The sequence below is a fragment of the Protobothrops mucrosquamatus genome, unplaced genomic scaffold (assembly GCF_001527695.2).
Source record: "Protobothrops mucrosquamatus isolate PMUCROS unplaced genomic scaffold, P.Mucros_1.0 scaffold569, whole genome shotgun sequence".
Classification (NCBI taxonomy): Eukaryota; Metazoa; Chordata; class Lepidosauria; order Squamata; family Viperidae; genus Protobothrops; species Protobothrops mucrosquamatus.
In genome coordinates, this window is record NW_015386871.1 from 944,372 (window position 1) to 967,585 (window position 23,214).

The following is a 23,214-nucleotide window of genomic DNA, read 5'->3' on the forward strand; positions in this document are numbered from 1 at the left end:
CGCCTACATCGTCCATATAGGACGACTCGGGAACTCAACTCCTACCCCGGGCAGCTCACCTATCCCCTTATGCCCAGGGGAAAGGTATCAAGCCGTTTGACAGCTGATGCTGGCTGTCAAACCGGCTTTTACGCAAAACAGGCGGGAGGCAGCAAACAGCTGCGACCGACGAAATCGCCTGCCACCGGAAGTCCATCGCCAGTGATATTATTCTTGATTGCTGAAAATGTAAATGACCTGCAAGCTCTAGCGATGAAAGAAGCACAATGAAAAAAACCTTTAAAATATAAAGATCTAAGTAATGACAGCAGGTACTTGTTGCTAGCCTTAGAGCTGTCAATGAAGATGTTGAAGTCATGGGTAGTGACTGCCTTTTAGAATTGACTATCAACAATAAAACAACCAGTAGTCAAGAAATACATCACATATTAGCAGTTGGTAAGATAGCAATGAAGGCTTTGAAGAAGATATTCAGGTGCTTTGATATATCTATTGTATACCTACAAAAGGCAGAATCCTGCAGGAAGTGGTTTCCTCTGTGACAGCCTATAGAGGTGAAAGTAAACTTTGCAGAAATGGGACAGAAATAATAGTGATGAACCTTGCTGTTGGAAAAGATTCCTGAGAATACTATGAATAGCCAAGAAAAACAAACAAACAAATGGATCACAGAATAAATCAATTCTGAGTTCACACTCAAGTCATAAATGACTAGGCCAGTGATGGCGAACCTTTTAGAGACCAAGTGCCCAAAAACTGTCCTGCCCCCTGCCCACTCCACCCCCACTCTGCCCCGCCCCTGCCCACCCACAGGGCCACCCACCACCTCCACGGCCCACCACAGATCGCCCAGGCACCTCTGTAACACCATGGCGGCCACGCCCTCAGCCTGTGCCCCGGAGCATCATCTGTGCGTGACAGGGCATGAGGGCAGAGTCTTGTCCCTGCTGCCCAGCTGCTATGTCCTTGGCCACACTGCCACTCTCCTCTGGGGGGCTGCTGGTGAGGAGGGGGCCATGGGGGGAGGCAGGGCTGGGACAACGGCACATGTACCCACAGAGAGGGCTCCGAGTGCTGCCTCTGGCACGCGTGCCATAGGTTCGCCATCACTGGACTAGGCTCATATCACATTTTAGAGAAGTTCATAATGCTGGGAAGAATGGAAGGAAAAAGAAGACGAAAATTATTAGCAGCAAGGTGGATAAATTCAATCTAGCAATGATATGTGCAGGGAAATCTAACAGTCAGACTGGGGGCAGTTCATTCTGGAGAAGATTTGCGGTTGCAAAGAGTGAACACTGACTTGATAGCATGAATCAATTGATTAAAGCCACTTCTTTCTTCTTCCTCAATGCAATCTCTTCCCCTATCAATTTTGGCAGTGCAGGAAGTAATTGTGTATGCACGTCTCCTGCCCAGGCAAGTGGGGCTCTTTTTACTCAGAAGTATGAAGACCCCTGGCGCTGGTGGAGCTGGAATAAGAATTAGAACTGATGACAAAGGTGCTCTCTGTTCTAAATCCTGTTCCGGATCTAGGCTAAGTATTGAACTTACTCTTTAGTAGGTGCTGTGGCCAGGTGAAGATAATATCCTGGCAAATGAGGCCCTTCTTATTCTGGCCTAAAGGCTAGTAGGAGCTGCTAGTGTTGGTAGATCTGGAAATTCATATACTTTTTCTCCAACAGGTTGTCATTTCTTTCCTTCATGTGCATTTTGTGAGGAAAGCTCATATATTATTTGCTCCTAATTGATAACAGCAGCTGCTACTCTTTAAAACAAAAACAGCTATTTCAAGCATCAAGCTGTACATTTCAGAAAGCAGGCTTCAAGGAATATATCTTCAACTTTACCAATCATAGTTTTTCAAATATGATAACCTTAATCAGCTGTACCTCAGCTGCTGAACTAGTTACCTACTTCTACAAGAGAACATTTCTCAGCATTTCAAACACTCAAAATTGTGCAGCTTTCAGAGCTGCATAATATTAACCCAGGGCCAATTGGCAGAGAAGATTTGTTTAAGCCCATCAAAATATATGTTATTATAAAAGAGAACAACTATTAGGATGACTGCTACAGCCTTTTCCCCACAGTTTAATTACAAAAACAGGGCAGGTAATTAGGAATGACAAAGAAATGATACCAAAGTACATGAAACAGACCTCAAAAGTTCCTCTTTATGCTATTTTCCACTAAACCTGAGGGAATGTCTAAATTACCTGGATTATATGCAGTTTGTACAAGGAAATATTATGAATGGTTTGAAAGCTTACAATTATTTTATCTAGTTGTTTAGGACAATCTTTTGATACAGTGCTCAGTGTATTCTTAGCAATCAATAAGAAAGGTAGGAATTAAACATGCAGTTACTTAACTATAGTACTCATTACTTATCTTTGGAACTGTTGTGCCCACTTCCCCTACAACGCCTTATTAAAAATCAACTGGTTTATCATAAAATCTTTCCAATTTTTGATTTTGCATAACCGTAAGATTTGTATCCTCCAGGAAATGCACCACAATCATTTTCTTTGACTAGCAGAAATTCTGTGCAGAGTATGATAACATATCAATATACCTTTACCTCTTCCCAACAGTAAGGGAAGGAGCTGGATCTTTTAAAGAAGGGAGGAGAAGAAGAAATTGGCTGAAGCAAAAGCAGTAAAGTCTTACAATATCAGATAGAAGAGAGAGAGTAAGAGTCTTCTTGTTTTGTTCTCCACCCTTATGCAAAACCAGTCAAGAATTGTGGTGGCCACCAGGAGGCTAGAGAAGGAAGATATCCAAAGGATCTCAAGACTAAGCTGAGAAGGATTCTCAAGAACTTACAAGAGGCACCAGCAAAGAAGTCCCACCAACAAAGGCATTTATCTGTGGATGAACAAGCCAGGAAGCAATGACCATACTAACAAATGACCAGATATTAGCCATAGGAGAAGCCTTCCATAAGCCTTCCAGTAGGAGGGTATGTCCTTTCAGATATGAAATATCACTAAAAGAACAGATGACAAAAGTGTACCAATCTTGAGTAGAGGTAAATTGATATAGATGCTGCACTATAGCCAGTAAGTCTCAATTTTAGACTTCCCTATATAGTTGAGTCTTTTTTATCTGGTCACTTGGAATCTGACATGTTTGGAGAAATGAGCCCTTCGGCCCTTTGTATTCTGCTTTTCACATAAAGAAAACCAGCATAAAATTGTGGCAAGACCTATAGGATGAGAAATGCCACAAATAAAGTGCTATTGATATTGCAGACTCTGTACATTCCAGCTAAGTAGCTGCAAACTGTAAAAACCAGCCTTATTACAACTTAACAATTTTACTAGGTGATTTATATTGTGTTGACCATGGTTTTCAAACTTTATCCATGGTTTACTTTAATGCACAACTGGAAGATCTGAAAGACCAAGTTAGGGAGAGATAATATAGGAGAAAATCTAGATGATGTATGTGATCACTACAAGTTTTTAATCTTTCACATAATGGACAATTCCTGCAAAAGGGAATTGTCTGAATATGCAGGTTTTCAAGTGACAATGGTGAAGATCTTTTTCAGCTGTGAATTTTTTTTATAAAAATCTTCATTTTTTTTAGCTGATAACATATATCTTAAGCCAGACTTTGGAGCTAGTTTTGTAATACTTAATTTCTTTATTAAGCATTAAGAAAAATATACAAAGGGTTAGGGTTAGGTATCTATGAATTCAGAGAGCAAAATGGACATCGCCAACAATATGGCATTAGCGTCTTCCCTGTGACAGCCTATGGAGGTGATAAAAAGTCAGAGCCACTCCGAATCTGTTGATGTCCATTTTGTTCTCTGAATTTATGGAGACCTAACTCTAAGTGGATTTCCTCCCAATGGGATTTTCCCATGTATTTTAGAAGGAAATGTAGGCAAGGCGGGCTTTAAAATTAATCGCCCTCATAAGATATATCCATGAACTGCGAATCTGTTGACGATGTCCATTTTGTTCTCCAAAGTCATGGAGACCTAACCCTAACCCTAAGTACATTTGCCCCCGACAAAGGGATTTTCCCATGTATTTTACCAGGAAATGTAGATGAGGCAGGCTCGAAAACTCAGCATCCTCCCAAGCATACTCATGTGGTCCGAATCCGTTTGCAATGTCCAAACAAACATAGAAATATAATAAGTAAAATAAAAATGAAGAAATGAGGGATTTAAAATATATAGATATAAATTTCCAGCTGAAAAAAGTCTTCATCTTTCTCACTTGAAAAGCTGCACATTCAGATAATTCCCTTCTGCAGGAATTGTCCGCTGCAAACACTATGAGCAGATAATCTTCTAAAGATCAGGTTGGAATACATATTGTATAAAATCACTATACTCAACTATGATTTGTTGAAATAGCCCCAGATGACTAATCATAGATTAGCTAAACCATAAGCTATAGTGTATAAACCCCATAGTTGGCTTCATGGAACATGTTAAAAACATAGAAAATAAAAAACAATATGGCTTACATTGTAACATGACCCAATAGATACCCAAGTTTCTATAGTATTTCCTAACCTGATGCCCTCCACTGGCTGTGCTGACTTAAGATGGGCATTTTATTCAACAAATGAGAGCAGTAAACCCAAAAGGGTGCCATACAGTATGCCAGACTGAAGTCTATATTTATTTTCCTGAAAATAATGGCAGAAATTCTGGGTAAACTTCTATTGGTATTTCACTGAAGAACACAATAAATATATCAATGTGATATATCTAAGATACACAATAATGGCATCCATTTATGGAGATTAACATTTCTATTGCCTCTTTGTATATCTGTATGAAGGCTGGAAAAGGGACCAGCCTCTGCAAGCTTAAGTAGCAGTTAGAAGAAATGAGGTTTTACATTTGATCTAATGCAATACAATATACTATATAATGGAATAACAACATATATATATATTGCTTTAAATGTTCTGTTATTTATATGTTTTATGAAGACTTTTATGAAGAGTTGCACTATTTATGGGATTATTTTTATGCTTTTTTTTTACTGATGATGTAATTCATATTTTATCTTTTAGCACAATGATCATTGTCCAAGTCATGGTGTTTGTGTTATGTAAATGCCAGTATGGTAAAGTGGTTAGGTTGTAGTCCTTCCTTAGACACAGAAGCTGTCAGGGTGATTTTGAAGCAGACTGGAAAGTTAAAAAAAATATTAACATGTACCATGCTGAACTGGGCTAGAGTGATAAATTACATTCCATAATGTATGGAATTTATATGCTGTAATTAGTGAAGAAGCCCCTCATCCTGTAGTAGATTGATTCAGTCTGACAATAACAAAAATATTAGATTTATATGCTGGCTTTATTTTGTATAAATCAGAGTCATGTATATACTGCTCTCATTTCCTATTTTCTCCACAACCATGTAAATGCATCGGTGTGAGGGAGAGTGACTGGCCCAAAGTCGCCCAACCAGCTTTCATGCCTTTCATTCCTTTCACATATCTCTCTCATTCTCTGTCTAAGTACAAGAAAATCTTTACTATAATTTGTACATGCCAAGCATACACAATGCTGTCAGCCATCACTTCACCTTGATTTAATGCTTTATTATGGTATCTTCCATAGATGCTGATTACTGATTAAATGTAACTATTTAATTCCCCAACCTGGAAGAATGTTACTGCTTTTCATTCCTAGAGATTGCAGCAAGGAGATTCTTTTCTTAACTGGGGAAATTGTAGGCACTCTAGTTCAAAGAAGAATCTCTAAGACAGGCAGTCCAAAATTCACTTTAACCATGAATTGCTTAGAACTAGCCCTGAGTAAACCTGATTTGCACAATGCGCTAAGACAAAATAAATCAAACCACATGATGGCTTAATAACAAGTCCCCCAGTGTTGTATTGAGGGGTACCAGTGTGCTTACAGAACTTCACTGGCCTTTGATGGACTCCATGACATACCTGACTTTTTCACATGCTGATAACATTAATTTAATTTTGAAAGAAAGAAATGGGAATTGGGCATTCTGGAAAGCAGCATCTCCATCATCATCTTTATTTTCAAGAATGCTTCAAGGCCTTCAATGAATTCCAGAAGTATGATTAGAAAATAAACATGGTAGGTGACTGTAGCACAGGGCTTTATTTGGAAATGCGAACATTTGCCCAAAGAAAGGATAAAGAAAAGCAGTGAGGGTAGGAATGTGCTGCAAGAGAGGATAGCAAGAAGCAGTATGATAAGTGAATGCTTTGTAGCTGGTTATACTTCTTATGGCAGCAGGTGTGATACACATGAGAAACAAGGGAAACTTCTATTGTACCACTATTGCTACCATGTGTACTTTTTGTAACGACTGCTCTGTCACCAATTGGTTTTACTGAATGCCCTGAGAATCCAGATTCAGCCTTGCTTGCAATGCAAGGCTAATACCACTCAGTCTTACAGCAATTTTGTATACATTACTAAAGTTATTTGATGAAAGATTTAGGAAGCAATAAACTAGTTTTTAGTATTATTATGGCAAGTAATTTCAAATACAAGCAAAGGTAAATAAACCTTGAGTTTAGATGAACTAAAATAAAGACAGAATATTACATAATTTCAAACTCTAGTGACTAATAGAATCTACTAAGGAGAAAGGATTATATGTCCAAGGCAGCATTTGTCTAGTTCAAGGGCCTATTTTCACAAACAACAAGAATTCATTTTCTTGCGTTTGCCATCTCTCAGCTTCGCACTCATTTCCATTTTCTGCAATTGCCTGTCTTCTGCAAGCTTTATTAGATTTTCATTAAATTTAAATATTTTCGTCTCTATGTATTTTTAATGGTTAATTTGTTGGTTTTTTAAAAGTGTTCTAGTTTTTGAGCATTATCAATAGTTAATGCTATTGGGTAGTTTTTATTGTTTCAATTGTCCTTTTAATATTTTAAATATTTTAATTGGCTTTGTTGCTTTGATGTTTTTCCTTTTTCTTTTTAAGGGCTGCCTTGAATGTTAGCCAGAATGCAACTCCTAAATATAAAAAAATGCATAATGAATAGCACTTTTTCACGCCTGCTGTGACCAATCTTCCCATTTGCTGGAGTGAGGTGTCCCATTTTATAGATCAGATTTGGAAGACAGAGTAGTTGCACTATTAAATACAACAAAAGTTCAGCTTAATAAAATATAGCTTTTTTTAAAAAAAACCAAAGGATATACACCAATTTTATTTTATTTTTTTGCCTTGGGGTACAGAATGCATGGACTGCTACTGCTGCATATTGCTATGTAAGTGTTCCCTAGAAACCACTGTAGATTTCTTCCTGTTGCCCCACTTATGCACACAGGGGAGGCATTTGTCTTCCTTGTGTTGTTTCCTAATAGCTGCAGACTCAGAAGCTCTTTAAATTCTTTATTTGTTTTGCATAGGAAAAAGATTTATAGCCAACACTAACCATTAGCCTATGCTAACTATTAAAAATGTATAAAATCAGAAAAATAAAATATTGATTCCATTGGTTAGTCTGCTTTTGTTTTCCTGTTATGCAGCTTTGGAGGTGACTGTAGTAAGAAAAACTAGGTTGCTTTTGTGCTCAATTCCAAGATGGCCAATTCTAGGATAATCATAATTAATCCCAGTTAAAAACAGAGAAATATCTTTCTTTGCTGAAGATTCCAGAAAGCCTCTGCCAGTCAGAAGAGAGACTATCATGGACTACACAGGCATATAGTTCAAAGTCTGACTGTAATACTTAAGCTTTGCATAGGGAAGATCACAGGTTGTCTTTTGCAATTTCTTTTCTCAAACACGATAATCAAAGGAAGGACGTTGTTTGGGAGTACAGTTCAAGGTTTTCTTTTTCCAGAGCAGGAATAAGAACACTACCTATCCAAATGCTTAATCAGGCAAATGAATCAGATGATAAGATTTTCAAGCTGGACTCAAGTTTGTGCCAGAATGTTCGGGAATGAGGGAAGTAACAAACAATATACCTTTATTTTAAACTGGAACCTTAATTCACTCTGGCAATTTCAATAGAAGCTATCTGGAAATCTTTGGTTAATTTACGTGTAGTTAAACACCAATAGGTTTAATGGCATTTACTGTACTTTCAGATCACTGGACTACGTTTGTTACTGACTATATACAGTTTGTTACTGACTATATACTGGCAATATACAGTAGTTGCTTTGCATTCTGCATTGCAAGTGGTACCCATATGTGGAAGTGGAAAAACAAGGAGAAAATTATGGCACACCCAGACTCTTCACATTGTTGTATTCACTTTCTGCATTAAGAGAAGCAGGGAGACATGCTGGCCACTGTCAAGCATGTGGGAAAATTTTGTCATTCAACAGATAAGGATAGAAGGAAGTGGAGGTGTTTCCGTGGTTTGGCTTCCGGAAGGAAAAAGTAAGGGCAGATATTCTTATGAAAGCTTCTAAGAAAGGCTGCTTATTTATGCTGGAACATTTCTCCTGCGACTGAAAGCTATCCCTGTCATTGACCTTTTGAAACCCAATGGCATTGGAGGAATATGCAAGGGTGGCATTGATCTAAATTGGGCATGGTCTTTGTACACACAATGAACCTACACAGAAGTTATTGGCTCACCCTAGTTTGTGTATACTGTACTTACTTAAAAATAATGATAATGTTAATTCTTCTGGAACCCTAGTCCTGCTTTAAATAGCCCTATGGTTTACTTGTCAAAAGTACTATTTTGCTCCAGAAAAATATGTTACATTTTAGAACTAAACCTATCAAAAGGAGCATCATTAACTATGTAGAGGCGCAGCCAGATAACATTTTTTTAAAAAAAGAAATGCAAAACAGGAGGTGGGGCCCAAGCCCTCGGGTGTATTATCAGCATCACCAAACTTCGTTTCTGCCCCATCGCTTGTCGCTTTTCAGACGGCGAAATGCAGTCCTAGCGCTGCGCCGCAGGTGCCTGGACTTCTGTCCCCAGGAACAGTTCTGAGGCACCTCTGCAAGGAAATTTCCCGTGCATAAGCACAACCGGCTACCCACGAAACCATCAAACAAGGCTCTTAAATCACAAGCTATCGCATTGTGACTAAGCGCGGCTGCCAGCCCAGCCGCAAACCCTTACGCGAAGCTCCTTTGCTTTTGCAGTGACCACACCGCCGACGCCGCTAACCTGTTGCGGTTAACGTGTATACAAGGAACGCGTGACAAGCGCTGGGATCTGCAATAAAAATTCCGCCTAGCCACCCTTTCTGCTGCCCCTTGCGACCAAGAGAGTTAGGTTGAGGGTCCCTGGGCTGCTTAGCTGGCGACGGGCCTCTTCCGAGTTCTTTCCCGCTTTTATTCGCCATCCCCGCCCGCGGGGGTGAGTTTCTCCCCTCCGGGAATGGAATCCAGCCGCGCGCATTCCTGAGCAGGCCGAGGGGTTGCTGGGACTTGTTTGGCTCAAGCCACCTCGAATGCTTCATTCAGTTGCAACTTTGCCTCTGCCTGCCTCTCCGCCCACCTCTTTGGCCCGGGAGCAAGCGGCTGTGACTGCGGCCGTCAGGTGTGCGTCTCGGTTTAAGTCGGCAGAATGAGTAGGAGAGGGAGTAAGTGAGGAGGAGGAGGAGGAGAGGGCGAAGAAGGGAAGCGGGCAAAGGGGAGGCAAGCGCGAAGAAAGACCCCTTCAGCTCGGGAGTTTTCTCCCTCTGGAATTAGCCCATCGGCTGAGAAGTTTAAGGTAACGCGAGCCTTCGTGGTGCGAGTTGTGTGTGTGTGTGTGTGGGGGGGGAAGCGGTGCGTTTTTCCAATGCTGGAGGCGGCTTAGGGGTCTTTTGTTTCTGCTGAGCAGATGTCAACAAATCCTGCAGCAACTAAGGCCAAGGATGTACAACCGAGGTGATTCCATATTTGTCTTTTATTTTCTCTTTCTCTCCCTTCTGCCCCACTTCTTTGCAAAGAGCCGTGGATCTTAGATGGTGCTATTTCAGTGTTGATAGATACAGTTTGGAATAAGCACCAGGATATATGATATTTCTCAAGTGACTTAGGCATGAGGCCCAAGATAGCTTGGAAAACCTTGCTCTATCTTTGTCCCTAACTCAGGATGTTTGCAGAATCCAGCCATTGTGATTTATTCAACAAACAGTGAGTAAAAGTGATATATGAAGCCAGTCTTTTTTTCCTCCCTCTGCCCCCCCCCCTGAAGATGGAGAGGTTTGTCTATAGTTATTGCTGTGAAGGACTAGCACCGTACCTGGACAGCTGTCTCCTCTTTTTAATTCTCTCCCACTTGCAGATCTGAGCTGTGGCATCAGGTCTTGGTTCTGAGGATAAGCCAGCGGTTCTCAACCTATGGGTCGGGACCCCATTTGGGGTCGATCGACCATTTCATGGGGGTTGCCAAACAAGGCTGTCCGCCATTTTTTTCCCCTTTTCCGGCGGGTGCCTTACCTCCCTTGGGCTGGGCCAGCTGGTGGTCGGCCTGCTCAGTCTCTGCCGCTTGCCAGCTACGCCTCGGCCGGCGCAGGGGGCGGAACCACGCATGCGCGGCGCTCCCGGGCAGGGAAAGTCCTTGACTTACGACCGGTTGGGTAGTCCTCAACTTACGATCGGTTTAGTCCTCGAGCTACGACCAGTTTAGTCCTCGACTTACGACCAGTTTAGTCCTTGACTTACGACCGGTTGGGGGTCACGGCATTAAAAAGGTTGAGAACCACTGGGATAAGCCCTTAGTCGTTTAACATAAAACCACCTGTGATTTCAGATGCCTTAAACTACCCCCACAATGTTGTGTTAGGCCATTGTTTCTATTTGAATAACAAGGTCATTTAAGTTGGGATAAAATTTTATTATCCATAACCTTTCCCTTATAATTGATTCATATTATTATATGACAAAGTCCAAACTACATGTACTTTAAATAACCAAGTTTCAGGAGAGAGAGAAAGGTGCGGCAAGAAGGATATTTAACTATATAGGGATGAAAAGAAGCATCAGTATTTGGCAAATCAGATAAAAGGCAAATTGTGTTGTAATATTGAGACAAGATATTGTGCTTTTTCAGACTTACTTGGGATACTCCAAATTCCCTGAGAAGCTTAATGGACAAGAGATGCTTATTCTGGCACTGAGGATAATGTGTAAACTTAAAAGGTTTCCAAAAGAAAACTTGGTTTAGTACTATTCAGATCTCTGTGGTATAGCAAACTAAGGTAATACGGACAATGTGGTGGCTATTATCTAATCTTAATGACTATTTTAAATGTTTTAGTTTTATATGAATGTGTGATTTTGAATCTGTTACTTTCACCATCAAGAAATAGATACATAGTTCTTTGGATACAGGATTTATGCAGACTACTAATGCTGAAACTACATAGCCCCAAGGAAACTATGTGTATGTGATGAGATTTGTGCGCTATGAATCAGCAACATGTTTGCATGTCTGGGATTGATGATTCAAAAATTTCTTTAGAATTCTGGCCCTTTCCTCTTAATCTTAGTTGGACTTGGGAGAATTGAAGACCTGAACTTGCTCATGTTTAGCTCATAGAGTAATATGACTGTCATTTTCACTGCTCTAGGCAATCATTTGGCAGAGATGGCTTTTTCCAATCTGACAATGTTGGTAAATATCAGCCAGCAGTTGTTAAAGTCCCAAGAACCCAATTGTGTTTTGGCGTAACTAGTTCATAGATCATGCCATGAATACTTGTACACACATATGTCATTGCTCTATTTTCATTTTCCCATCCATTCCAATTGGTCTGAAAATGATCTGCAACTGATTTCAGTTCTACATAGCTTGAAACACTGAAACACTGTCTCCTTCTATGGAGACAGAAGGGGAAGTGATAGATGAAAGGGAGCGAGGAGCTAGGGAAATATGTTTTTTTTTTTAGTGAGAAGGTAGACTCCTGATAAATGCTGCCATTTCAGCAAAACATCAGTTGAGCCATCAATATATGGATTTGGCTCCAGGATGCACAAACATCATGAGATTGGAAAAATTGTGACCTTAATATGAACTAGTGCTAAGATCTCACATGGAAATGCCTAACTCACAATGTGGTTTGAGCTTAGTATATTGTGAACTCCCAGCCATTATGGATTATGATTAAACAAACCATAGCAAGATAGAACATGTGTTAATATGATTTGTAAGTCCAGACTATTTCTGTGGCTTAGCTACATTTATATAATTTGTTGAACAAGCCATAATGATCTGGCTTACAATAAAGCATGATGGGAAAGTTCAGTCATTATAGTAAGTCAAAATCAAATCATGATGAAACCCATAAACCATTTGAGTATGAGGGATAGATACAGGAAAGGTCCCTATCATTTGATAGGGACCTAGCAATTTCTGTTTTTCTGTCTTTGACACCTTATTTACCATGTAGTATCTTATTGAGAACCTCTGTCCCACTTCTTCCTGCTATGGAAGACAGAGTAAGGGATAAACTTTTGATTTTAATCTATGCATATATGATGCTTCCTTATACTATATCATAGAATTAATTTTTGTAGCTTATTTCCATTTTCTGTGATCAGTGGTTGCTCTCAAGAAATTCTGCTACTCAAAATTGAAGTTGGTTTATCCCAATAATTCCAAGCTATGGATTCTCCCCGAAGATGGAACATTCCAGTGACTTTGGACACAGAACAAGCTGGTCTGTATATTTTGAATTTATCTTTTTAGCTGTCTTGCCTTTTCGCTTATGTGACATGAACAGAGTAGAACAGTGATGGTGAACCTTTTAGACACTGAATGCCCAAACTGCAACCCAAAACCCATTATTTATCACAAAGTGCCAGGGCTGCATCAGCATTGTGGTGCCCTCAGGGGGGCGAGGGGGCATGGCCCACTGGATGGGCATGGCTGCAGTGGTCATGGCAGACTGGGTGAGTGTGGCCGGGGCCAGGGTGGCGGGGGCTAGTCCCTCGCCATCTCCGGGGCATCAACGGAGCTTGCTTGCTGACTTCCTGCCCTGTCACTTCCAAAGGCCACGTGCTCGCTACTCTCGCAAACTCTGCTGGGGCAATGGTGTGTGTGCCCACAGAGAGGGCTCTGGCACGCGTGCCAAAGGTTCGCCACCATTGGAGTAGACCGTATTATTTTCACATTGCTGCTTTTGTTTGACAAAAAAAATTGCTATAGCAAGATAGTTTGACTGAACAAGATTATCCTATAGAATTAAACTTTGTATGAACCAATTTTTCCCCAACCTAAATTCCTCCAGATGTATTAAACTAAAGAGTTCCTATAAACCCTGCACTATGAATGTCAACCAATTTGGAAAGCTGTTGTGGAACTCAGACTCCTGAAGCATTCAATACTGCTTCTTTTGTTCATTTAAATGTAGCATAAGATCTCTTTGCACATTGCTCGTAATTTGAAATTTTTGCAATACTTTCTTATTCTGATTGGAATTTTTAGGCATGACATTTTGTGAAGATTAGTAGTATTTCTGAACTAGTAAACTTTACTCTGAGAATTACATTATGTATTCTCACATTGTGCTAAGCCAAAATGTGCTTAACTGGGTTTTGAGTGAACCTAGTAGTTATGGGTTATTCAGAAAGTTGTTAAACTAACTTCCATAATGTACAAGCTTCCTGCTAATTTGTCTTGAGTTCTCAGTAACTTGTCAAATTCCAATTCCCTTTGTTAAGGGAAGGCAGTTAAAAGTTAGACCTCAGAATCAAATAGTGACCATTGTTTCCACACTTGTATAATGTATCCATTCCTACTGGCTATCACTGAAATTGCTAAAATAGTTTTGGTAGAAAACCAACTATTTGGATCTATATCTTTGAAGACTTTGGATATGCTAATCTACTTGACTGTTCAGTGCTTTAGAGAAGGCTGTGGAAACTCCTTGAAGTGGGAAAAGAAAAATAGCAGGAAGTCCTGCTCAGGCAATGGAACAGCTTATCTTGCTGCTTTGCAACTTCTTAGCAGCTTTGCTCTTATTTAAGGGAGTGACTGCATGAATTCCTAGTAATTTTGTCCCCTGGAGTAAAGTCTAACTTTTTTTTAGTGGAGATAATAATTGTAGTTTGCTTAATATTGGGGACATTGGGGCAGAGGGAACCCATGGCCCCCAACATGGTTCTCCTTATTGACTGGGATAGTTAAGGTTTTGGCATTGTAGTTTAGCAATATTTGAAGGACCCCAAGTTGCCTACATCTGTTTGAATAATTAGCATACTGTTGTTTGCTTATTGAAGCCTCCTTCACATTATTGAATAGTTGGATTTTCTTTCTATGTGGAGCTGTGTAGACTCTAAAATGCTCTCCCATTCTGTTTGGTTTGATCAAACAGTGATGGTCTCTAATAAGTATGTATTAGCTCAGTGTTTCTCAGCCTTGGGCACTTTAAGAGATCTGGGTTTCAGTTCCCAGAATTCTGCTTTATCTTGGGGTTGGGAGGATTTTGTAAATGACTATTATCAAAGCCAATCAAGGTTACAGTCAATCAGAGTCAGATCAGAAAACACATTGTGGCTTTGCAGCATTGTCAGACTGTATGACTATTTTCTTTCTGCATGCCACTTTGGGCCTTTTGCTCCTTCTGCTGTTGTATGATGTGCTAAACTATTGTTGGGTTTATTTGAATTTGGTGTAGCAAATTGTATGAATGCAAAGTCATGATTTGTCCAGCAAATCATGACTTGGTATAAGAAAGAGTGAGTAACAATAGATTTGGAGGCTTGCATGATACTGAGAGTTTCAAAAATTAGACTAAGGACTGAAAATTGCATGAATCACTTGAGCCAGAGAACTGCATTTAAATTATTCCATGTTTAAGACAGGAATAAATAGTAAAGGTTTCACCATGAAAATGGGTTTTGAGATAGATTAAAAACAGAAAAAAATAGTCACAAAATTTAGATGTTTGGTCAGGGACTTACTTCCAAGACTTCATATATCTGGTAATTATAATAGATGTCTTCAATTAAACTGGCCTAATCTCCAGCTTGTACAGCCATCTGAAGTGCATTAAAATGTGGAATTGTTTTTATGTCTCTGTCATCCTTGTTGATAGTGTTTATTTGCAGGTAATTGTTTCTCAGGAGTTGATAACTTGCAGACCATGCTAATGTGGTCCCAGACTTCTTTTTTTACAACCCTTGGAGCTAATTCTGACTTTAGCAGTTCTTGTCATTTTGAGATGGAAAGCATAGGAAAATTATTATGTATTATGTATTATTATTATGCTGTGCAGAGACTTGCATTTGAAAGGTAAATTGTGATTTAGAGATTTTGTAGGTAGACAGCATATCCTTGGAACATGTTAAAGCAGCTACATCTTTTCTTGAGCTCGTGCATGGTCATTACTATTTTGTGTGCCTTAAAGTAAGAATGTTTATAGTTTTAAAAAACAAAGAAATCCCCCAAGACTCCCCACTCAAATTTAATTTTATGTACATGCAGAATGTAGCTCTTGTCATGGGGCCAGATTATTTGAGGGCTTGCCTTGCTCCAACTTCATCTGCCATCTCACCAGATCCAGCAGAGAGGGCATGTCACAGGTTCCGTGGTGTAGGGCAGGGCTTTTCAACCTTTTCACAGATTGTACCAGTTTTAGGATATGGCAATATTCGAGTATCACCAGTCGCCTAGCAAGGTGTCAAAAACTTGATGAACAAAAAAAAAAAAAGAGGAAAAAAGTGATAAAATACAGGTAGTCCTCAACTTAGAATATTTCGCTTAGTGACTGCTCGAAGTTATAACATCACTGAAAAAAGTGACTTATGACCATTTTTCACACTTATGACTATTGCAGCACCCCCAGGATCAGGTGATTTACATTCCGATGCTTGGCAACTGATTCATATTTATGATGGTCACAGTGTCCCAAGGTCACGTGATCCCCCTTTGCAGCCTTCTGACAAGCAAAGTCAATGGAGAAACCAGATTCACTTAAGAATTGTGTTACTAATTTAACAACTGCAATGATTCACTTAACAAATGTGGCAAGAAAAGACATAAAAAGGGACAAAACTCATGTAACAAATTTCTCATTTAGCAACATAAATTTTGGGCTTAATTGTGGTTATAGGTTGAGGACTATCTGTACACCCACTTAACACACTTTTAATGGGGAACTTGTGTTTGTTTCTCTGACATTAATTTTTGCACTCTTCTAGTCCCTTCTCTCCTTCTGGTTGACTCAAAGAAGCCTCTCCTCTTCTCTGTCTCTCTTTCTCCGTCCCCTTCTCTTTCCATGTCGGTTTTTTCCTCTCTTTTCCCCTCCAAAACCTTTTATATCCTCTCCTCTCTCCCCCCTCCTCTTTTTCTCTTTGGTGTAGCTGCAGCTGACTCCTTTCCCCAAGGCTGCCCGTTTCTGTGTCTCTCTTACTCTGTCCCCTTCTCTTTCCACGTTGTGTTTTTTTTCTCTCCCTTTCCCTCCAAAACCTTCTTTTATATCATCTCCTCTCTTCCCCCCCCCTCTTTCTTTTCTCTTTGGTGTAGCTGTAGCTGACTCCTTTCCCCAAGGCTGCGAGCTGCTTCCAGAAGTGCCAATCAGCTGAAGCCCCATGCAGATCCTGGGTGCTCAGCAGAGCCCCGGCAACACCACAATTCCAGCTGACTCTCCCACAGGCCTCTGCGGCATTGCCGCCACTTCAGCTCATCCCCCCCTATACTTTTACACTTTTTTTACACTCTTTTTTTTACTGTGCTTTTCAACCTGTCATATGTATACCACATATGCTGAAATACCACCAGTGGTACGTGTACCATGCCAGGTGCTGAAATACCACCAGTGGTACGTGTACCATGAGTTGAAAAGCACTGATCCTAGAGCAGGGCTTTTCAACCAGTGGTACGGGTACCACCTGTGGTACATTGACATCTGGCAGGTGGTACGCGACCATCCTAGAGAAGTAATGGGGGAGGGGAATGAGCTGAACCGTTGGCAGCACCACACAAGCCTGAGCGAGAGACGGCTGGAGCTGCAGGGCCGTCAGGGCTCAGCGGAAGTGCCAGGATCAGCGCCAGGCTCCAGCTGGAGCTCGACACTGATCCTGGTGCTTCTGCTGAGCCCTGAAGAAGCGCCGATCAGCTGGAATGTTGCAGCATCTCCAGGGTATTGGGATTTACATTCAGATGCTGATTGTAACTGATTCATATTTATGACGGTCACAGTGTCCCAGGGTCATGTGAAGTGACCAAAACCTGCTGCAACCACCCAGCAGATGGGGGGAATAAAAACCAAACACTCCCCCATCACACCCCCGCTGCCAATCCTCAACAGAAATGCTCACAACTATGAAAACCTCGGACAGGAGGAAGAGCGCCGCCGGGCGGGCAGGCAGGTGTCTTGCTCAGCTGTGGCTTGGGGGGCACTTTTTTCAGTGCCATTGTAACTTCCAACAGTCACTAAGCGAACTGTTGTAAGTCGAGGACTACCTGTACTTTATCACTCTTCCCTTTTTGGGGGGGGGTCATCAAGTTTTTGACCCCTTGCTAGGCGACTGGTGGTACTCGGATGTTGCCATATCCTAAAAGTGGTACAATGGATGAAAAGGTTGAAAAGCCCTGATCCAGAGAGTTATATTTAATGGGCCTTAGGCAGTGGGCCTTCTCTGCAGCAGCCCTCACATTGTGGAATCTTCTGCTCCCCTGAGATGAGGTTGGCCTCATCTTTTCTGAGCTGAGACTTCCTCAAGATTTGATTGTGTCAGCAGGTCTGGGAGCTCCAGGGATCGGTGAGCTAGTGAGGTGGTTCTGCTATTGTTAACATTCCTTCACTTACTTTTTTTTTTAACTTTAGCTCAGTTTTCTGTAGTTTTGATGCTTTGGTTGTTAATAGTTATACTTTTTAGGTGTTTATTGAATATTGTAAGCTGCCCAGAGTCTAAAAATAAATATACTTTGTGGTGCTCAGTCTCCAATAAAGAACAGCCCTATTAAAATGATGTGAAAAATCCAACTCCCAAACTGTTTAAAAGCACTTGAGGAAATTAATGTCCTTAATTTCAGTACCACTTAATATGTGTTCATAGGACCTGAAGATGATATCATCCAGGTCCAAAGTCTTTCTGAAGAAGAAGAAGAAGAGGAAGCTTTGTGGGAGAAGATTGAGAGTGTGCGACACCAACTAACTCGCTCTTTGAATCCAGAAAAGCTGACACCCTACTTACGTCAGTGTCGTGTGATAGATGAGCAAGACGAAGAGGAGGTGCTGAGTGCCTATCGGTTCCCATGCAGGAGCAACCGAACAGGTGAGAGATGTTTGGAATTTGCATGAAGGAGAAATCAGTGAAAAGTCTCTTTTTTTTTTGTTTAAAGTACAATATAGAGAGTTAGTTGGCTCTTGAATGAAAGGAAGGGATCCCATTGTGGCTCTGTGTACCTTAAAAAAGCCATGCTAGAGCAGACCAAATCTCCATATAGCTCAGCAGTTTTTTTTTACCTTAAGGCTTTATGGAACTGAAATCTAACTTAGATGTTTTCAAAGTCCAGCAAAAAGAAAAACAAAATCCACCTTCTCTCTTTTTAATTTCTGTTATTGATTTTTTTTTATTTCCCTTTGCTGTTGATGGTGATGGAACATGCTAATGGTATAGTATTGTATAACTTTATTGATTAGTCAGTTGACCATAGCAAGAGCATGTTAATGTAATCATTGACTTAAATTTACAATTAGTTGTCAAGCATTGTGACCAGAAAATTAGTTGCCAAGCATTGTGATCATTAAGTGAATTTACAACATTTTTTTAGCTGCGGTCATTAAGTGAATCACCACATTTACTGCTAGTTTTCAGCAAAATTGCATCCATAATAAACCATTGATGGGCAGACTCCATTATGGTCATAACTTTTGAGGACTGTATTTTCTTTTTTGCTTAACCTTATATAAGACCTAAAGAATTTCCCTAAATCCTGCTGTCTTGACTTGACTCTCATATCCTGTAAATTGAAAAGGCCATTGCTGTTCTTATAAAGGTTCTTATAAAGGTTAGACCAAGTTTACAGTTTCTGGCTTTATAATTCTAGAATGGGAATAGGCTACCATATTAAATCCTATATTATGGCTTAGTGTGATTGTAAACCTAGCTAATCGTTATTTATTCAAAAAATCATAATTTATTTAATGAGCCAGAATTTGGCACATGATGGTTTCATGTGATATGCAAATACGAAACCTAGGATTCTGGTTGCTAATCACATAAAGCCATCATTTGTACCCTATCCGTGTGCATTTTTTTTTAAACCCTCTGCAGGACTCCTGATGGATATCCTTCGAAGGCGGGGGAAGCGAGGCTACGAGGCATTCTTGGAGTCCTTGGAGTTCTATTACCCTGAACATTTCACCCGACTGACGGGAAAGCAACCTGTTCAGCGTTGCTCTATGATCTTGGGTAAGAGATTGTAAGAAACACAATATGCAGCTCATCTATTCCGTGCGGCCGGCCTGGCGTAGTAACTAATACAAAATCACCCCCAAAACATACCCCATAAAAATCTCGTCCGGACAATAAATTAAACTAAAATCTTGTCTTTGAACGCATATAAATAGCACCAAAAATAATAGCGGACAAGTGGCGGGACTCAGGGCATTCCCTCTATCCCGCCATATATTTAAGTTATTTATTATTATTATTATTATTATTTAATAATAATTAATAATAATAATAATAATTTAGAGAAGCTTGATTCTACTTTGGAAGAAGGAGGGCCTTCAAAGCTCTTGATAACGCAGTTTGTATATATGCATAAATAGATGCCTTATTCAACTTTCTGCTGGTATTGAGAATTGTATGTGAAATTGCTTGGCCTGTATTGTACCGAAATGTCTATATTTGTCCTGTTTTGATTTTGTTTTGAATGCTTTCCTAACAGAAAGTGGCTGTCATTTATACTCCAGGACTGGCTTTATAATGGCCACCAAAGCAATCTGATTTTGAGATTGCTGAAATAGAAATAGCCACATGGATATTTTTTAGAATTGTCCTACCAGGAATATCATCTATTCAGGGTAGTAATAGAGAATGCTTCATGATATCAGGATTATGTTTCTGTATATTGGTTAACTGTTTTGCCTTTTTTCTGCAGCTTCCACTGATATATCTTTTGTTGCTATATGTGAATAGAGTCCTATATTGTTATAACACCGTTATCTGTGAACAAATGTTATTTTTATTTGAACAGCTCTCTTCCCAAAATAAAAGCAAAACATATAGTTTGAGCTCACCTACTCTTAAAATAATCCAACCTGCTTGCATTTTAATAAATTACCATGTGATTATACAGTTTGTGTTTTCTGAATGCAAAATATGTGTATAATAGGTATGCATTAGAGAAACTTCTCCATGTTAGAAGTATGCAACAATAAACAGGCCTCACAGAGAATCTGGTGCAATTCTCAGGAAATACAAGTTGAAATGTATGTACATTCATATAGATTTGAGCAAAGGAATTTTGTTTGCCACAAGTGTCAGAGGGTTAGATTTTCTATAGAACAGTTTTACCATGAACAAGTGCTACTTTTGCACCTTATGCAGCTAAGTGTGTTGCTATGTGCTTGCAGTGATGATTGACCCAAATTTTAAGCATACGTGCATGTTTATAAACAGGCTATTTCACATATTAAGGGCTTGCAAATTAAGTAGAAGTTTGAAGCAAGTTGGATTATTGAATTATACATGAGGTGTTCTGACTGATGGCTCCTAGCATTTTGTCTACTCGTGGCACTAATCCACTGTCCCTTTTCCAGATGAGGAGGGTCCTGAAGGCCTGACTCAGTTCCTGATGATGGAGGTGAAGAAGGTGAGGGCCCAACGAAAGGAACACCTGGCCAAAGAACACCAGCTCCAGATAAAAAACCAAGGCTTAGAAAAAGAATGTAGCCAGTTGAAGCAACAGCTCCAGGGATTACAGAAAGTGCAAGAAGGTTGGCAGAGGTTCCAAGAAGAGTGGGATACCAAGAGCCTGGAGTTGCTAAGGCTGAAGGATGAAAATTATTTGCTGGCCATGCGCTTTGCACAACTATGTGAAGAGAAAAACGCTGCTGTCTTAAGGAGTAGGGATCTGCAACTTGGGGTACGGTGAGCAGGGTGTGCCTGCAGTTATATGTACACACATGAATGCATGCTAATATTTGCAATTCAGTACAATGGAATTATGTCCAAATTAAAGGAAGCGCTCTTCTCTTGATCCAGGGTTATTTTGTTATTAAAATAGTGTTTGAGTAAATGTCTCCTACAAATCCTAGTAAAAAAGAATTATGAAAAAAAGTACCAGAAAATCAGTTCATCTTGCTTTCAGTTTCTTGGCACTTTCTGCTGTGTCTGGTATAAAATTGCTTCTCTTGTTCCATAGTTTTTCATTGCATTGCTCATTTGGAGGAACTCTCACCTTCACCTTTACCTTTCTAATTCTGTTCTCTGCTGAGTTTACTGCTGTCCCTTCCTATCTGCCCTACGTTTTTTCTCCTAAGTGTGCCCAAACACGTTTAATCTACACTTAACTTCAGTGTAACTCATGACCCAGATGATACTCCTAAATGCCAAACCCCTTCTCCCGCAAATTTGTGAAATGCAGATTATTAAACATTTTGAAATTTGAAAATTAAACTGTATTTGTGCCAAGCTGAGTGTAGGTTCTATTCAACAAGAGTTTCCTTTATGACTGTGACCCCTATTAGCTAGGAAATTTGAAATTTCATAGTTTGACATTGCTGGTGTCCTTTTTAGGGAAGATAGATTTGTAGTTTTAGATCTGAACAGAGTTTTGGAAAATCAATGATTGAACAAATATGTTTGGCACTTGTGTTTATGAATCTTTATGTTAGAGATGTTAATAACAAAAACATGATTTATAAATATATTTTAAAATTTATTCTGAACTAACAGTTCTTCTGTTTGGTGTAGTTGTGCGCTTCTGCTAGATCTGCTGTATGATCAGCAGATATTCTTTGAATTGCAAAATACCTAATCACCTTAGACAGAAAGCTAATTTCCCAGGGAAATTAGTCTCAGGTTAATCTATGTTACTGAGCTGCAGTTCTGGGGATAAAACTAGGAGAGACTTTCCACCATCCTTTATGCTTCTGTAAATTCTGAGAGGAAAGATAGAATATAGTTGTGATTTCTATGGAGATTCTCAGTCATCCAGGTCATGGTTGTCAAAAAGGTGCTTTTTCAAAAGGCAACAGGACTTTGTTTTTCTTTGAAGATGTTTCAGTTTTCATGCAAGAAGCTTCTTTAGTTCTGGAGCACTGAAGAAGCTTCTTGAATGAGAAGCGAAATGTCTTCAAGGAAAAATAAAGTCCTTTGCCTTTTGAAAAAGCATCTTTGGGGCAACCATGACCTGGATGACTGAGAATCTGGGATATATTCCCTGCTCCTCTGCATACATCTTCCCAACCAGTAGGGCCAGGGGTGAGAATTCTGAGAATTGCTTACCTGGGAGTTGTGGTCCAGCGTGGGCAAGATTGTTCTAAATAGCAAGTGCAATTTATGTATGGGTCCATAGGAGCATATCTACATTTATTTATTGATTTGATTTTTAGATCTGCCCAACTCACACATCAGAACTTTGGGCAGCTAAACATAGGTTTAAAGCCAAAATCAGAACCAACAAGATAGCCAACAACAAAGAAGAGGACATAGACATAACCAAAACAACCCAGAATACTATGTTATTCAATATTTCAGATGCTATTCACGTACAGTTTAAAAATAAACCCTAAGCACAAGTATCAGATTCAGTACTATTGATCATAGCAAGTCTACCTATTCCTTGCCATTTTAATCTGAGCCTGCCTAACCATTTAGGAAGGCATCCTTTGATTCCTTGAAGTATTACTCAGTCTCCATTGCAACCTCTCATTCTAATATTTTGTAGCTGGTGAATTCACCTGTTCTTGCAGAGTTGGAATGGGCCAGAAAACTAAGCCCAGTTCTTGGTCCCAATATAGGAATCTTTCTTACTATAGACTCATTCTTTCCAATACACATAGAATTATGACATAAACAATGAATGGGAGTGAGCAAAGTGTCTCCTATAAAAATGATAAACCTCAGATGATCCTTTCAACTAAGTCAGGGGTCTGCAACCTTAAACACTCAAAGAGCCACTTGGACCCGTTTCCCAGAGAAAAGAAAACACTGGGAGTTACAAAACTTGTGCACGCACGTGTGTGCGCGCGCAAGGGATGGGGACCTTGATTGAAGAGTTTAAAAAGAAATAGAGGCTTCTGTGCATGAGTTCTCTCTCTCTCTCTCTCTCTCTCTCTCTCTCTCTCTCTCTCTCT

The 23,214-nt window shown here is 39.9% G+C and overlaps 1 protein-coding gene across 1 annotated transcript in view; it reads left to right on the forward strand.

Moving 5' to 3' along the window:
• Window positions 1-12,483: 12,483 nt before the first annotated feature.
• Window positions 12,484-23,214, forward strand: part of CARD10 (caspase recruitment domain family member 10) — a 55,647-nt gene continuing 44,916 nt past the window's right edge. Inside the window, exons 1-4 of the mRNA XM_029284399.1 lie at window positions 12,484-12,615; window positions 17,960-18,178; window positions 19,181-19,318; window positions 20,674-20,999. Coding sequence (XP_029140232.1) covers window positions 12,561-12,615; window positions 17,960-18,178; window positions 19,181-19,318; window positions 20,674-20,999 — 738 coding nt within the window. The 5' untranslated portion in view covers window positions 12,484-12,560. The remainder of the gene's footprint in view (window positions 12,616-17,959; window positions 18,179-19,180; window positions 19,319-20,673; window positions 21,000-23,214) is intronic.